We start from the raw sequence: 2739 nt of genomic DNA, 5'->3' as shown, positions 1-2739 counted from the left end.
CCTTTCTTTTTTTTAGATAGGGTTTCACTATGTAGCCCAAGCTTACCTCAAACTTGTTGATCCTCCTGTCTCAGCCTCCCAACTTCTGGGATTACAAGCATACACTACCATACCCACCTTCAATCCCTTACTTTTTTTTTTTTTGTCCCTGCCCCCAATACCTTACTTTTTAAACAATACTAATACTTTTTGTCTCTTTTGATGGAGGAGATAATCTACATGTGACTGTTTCCTATTTTAAAGATACTGAGAAAAAATTATACGTAACATGCATTCAAGATGCTAAGAAACTTTTAAAATACTGGCAACTATTAAGGAGAGATGAAATTTCATAATAAATTAGTCTCTCTAGGTCTAAACAAGATTGCTTACCCAGGATTTATAACAGGTTTTATAAAAAGTATATGTCATGTAGAAGAAAACAATGGTGTTTAAGTAAGCAGATGATTATACATAAATATTTGTTACATAAACTTAGTTATTGAGAAGTTTCTTTACAGTATGTAGTGTCTAAACAATTTGGAGTTTTCAATACAATAAGAAAATGAGCTACAACTTCTTTTTCTTTTTGTCCTTCTGAGGCAGGGTCTCCCTATGCAGTTCAGGCTGGCCTTGAGCTCATTTTGTAGCCCAGGGTGGTCTCCAACTCCCAACAATCCTCCTGCCCCAGCCTCCAGAGTGCTGAGATTACAGGTGTGTGCCGCCATGCCCATCTTGTTTTTATTTTTGTTTTTGGCAGTATAGAGATCAAACTCTGGACCTTGCGCTTACCAGGCAGGTGCTTGTATTGCTGGACTATCTCCCTGGCCCTTGTTTTGTTTTTAAATAGCCAGGCTGAGGGTTGGCAAGATTGTTCAGGAGACTACAGCGCCTCCTTAGGCAAGGTTGGCTAAGCGCAGGGACCATGGTTCAATCCTTGGCACCACATGCCTTGCCAGCCCTGCCCACAGGGCGAGCTGAGCCAGCCAGAGTCCTGGTATAGTGGCGCATGCCTGTAATCCCAGCACTGGGGAGGCTGAAAGCAGGAGGATAATGAGTCCAAACTGTCTAGTGAGACCCTGAAACATTTAAAAATTAAAAAAAGAAAGAAAACAGCCAGGCTGAGCGTAGTGTCTCACACCTATAATTCCAGCACTAGGCAGGCTAAGGCAGGAGAATCACAGGGAGTTCAAGTTTAGCCTGAGCTACCTAGTGAGCTCAAGGCCAGCCCAAAGTACATAGCAAGACCCTGTCTCAAAAAATAAAACAAGGGGCCAGGGAGACAGCTCAGTGGTACAGCAGCTTCCTGGCAAGTACAAGGTCCTGAGTTTGATTCCCAGAAAATACAACAACCACAACAGCAAAACCCAACTGAACCAGCCACACACAAACCTCGGCCCACTCCTACTTGATTTACAGCACCACTGCCAGCAGTGAAGGAGCAGGGCTCTGGGATCCTGCCTCCGAAGAGGAGCACCCTTTCCATTCAACTCCCACTCTTACTTCTCCTTAAGTAAATCGGCTCATCCTGTGTTTGCTTTGCAGGGGCTTCTTTCCAGGAGACGTTTCCTCGTAATTTTTCTTGAATTTCCTCGAGGGCATGGAGAATCTCTCTTGTCTCCTTCTCTGATGTTCTGGAAGTCAGTAGTGGTGGAGAAGCCAGGGAATCATCCTGCCCAGAGGACAAAGTCTATTGAGGAAGCACACATTGCAAACGTATGAAAGTCCGCACGGGCAGCCATTGAATATATTCAAGTTCCAACACTCATCTATAATTTTCCATTTAATTCCTGGAACATTTTAAAAGACAAAAGTCAATCTTCATAATTGGGACTGTCCAACAGCTCAGCGGTGATGCCTGGGCCTGTCATCTGCAAGGCCCTGAGTTCCATCCCCAAAATCATTGAAGAAAATATTGACAATTGGGGTTAATAAAGCAGGGCGTGGTGGAGCAGTCCTGTAATCCCAGCACTTGGGAGGCTGAGGCAGGAGAGTTGCTGTGAGTTCAAGCCAGCCTGGGCTACAAAGTGAGTCCAAGGCCTGCCTAAACTACATAATGAACCCTGTCTCAAAAGGGCAAAAAGGGGGGCGGGTATTGTAGTGATTTTAATTCAATTTTTTTCCTTTTTTTTTTTTTCCTTCTGTTTCAATTTTGTTATTGTTGTTGTTGCTGTTGTTGTTTGTGCTGCTGAGGATCAAACCTAGGATCTTGTGCATTTTAAGCATATGCTGTATTTGGGCCTACGCTATAGCTCAGTGGCACAAGTACCTGCCTAGTAAGAGCAAGGTTCTCAGTTCAATTCCTGGTATGGTACCCAAAAGAAAAAAATGTGCTCTGTGGCAGAACTACTCCCCTAGTCCAATTTGTTCTCTTTAAAATGCTACTTATGTTCTAATATTTTTCAGGCTCCTCTTTTCATGTGTACAATGCATGGATTTATTAGGCAATAACTCTTTGTTAAATATCGTAGGCCCATTAACAGGGCTTTATAAAACAAATACAGACAGCCCAAAAATAAAACAAACAGCGGGCACCTGTAGCGCCAACACTCAGGAGGCTGAGACAGGAGGATCGCTGTGAGTTCAAGGACAGTCTGAACTAGTGAAATTCCTCTATTTAAAAAAAAAAAAACAAAAAAACAAAAAAAACAGACTCAAATAGTCACTGACATAATCATCTCCAAACTCTATCATCTTACATCACTTCTCAAGAGCCAGTGTAAACATGTCACCAGAATCCAGCTATGCATCCTGGGGTGG

The 2739-nt window shown here is 42.9% G+C and overlaps 1 protein-coding gene across 1 annotated transcript in view; it reads right to left on the bottom strand.

Annotated features, from left to right (window-relative positions):
- Rnf135 (ring finger protein 135) overlaps positions 1–2673 on the bottom strand; it is a 9548-nt gene extending 6875 nt beyond the window's left edge. The window contains exons 1-2 of the mRNA XM_023719853.1: positions 2650–2673; positions 1483–1669 (exon numbers count right to left, since the gene is read on the bottom strand). Coding sequence (XP_023575621.1) covers positions 1483–1669; positions 2650–2673 — 211 coding nt within the window. The remainder of the gene's footprint in view (positions 1–1482; positions 1670–2649) is intronic.
- Between the last annotated feature and the right edge of the window lie 66 nt (positions 2674–2739).

The sequence above is a fragment of the Octodon degus genome, unplaced genomic scaffold, assembly GCF_000260255.1.
Source record: "Octodon degus isolate 3935 unplaced genomic scaffold, OctDeg1.0 scaffold00072, whole genome shotgun sequence".
NCBI classification, from domain to species: Eukaryota; Metazoa; Chordata; class Mammalia; order Rodentia; family Octodontidae; genus Octodon; species Octodon degus.
The sequence above is the reverse complement of the archived record's forward strand: the minus strand, read 5'-3'. Positions and strand labels throughout refer to the sequence as shown.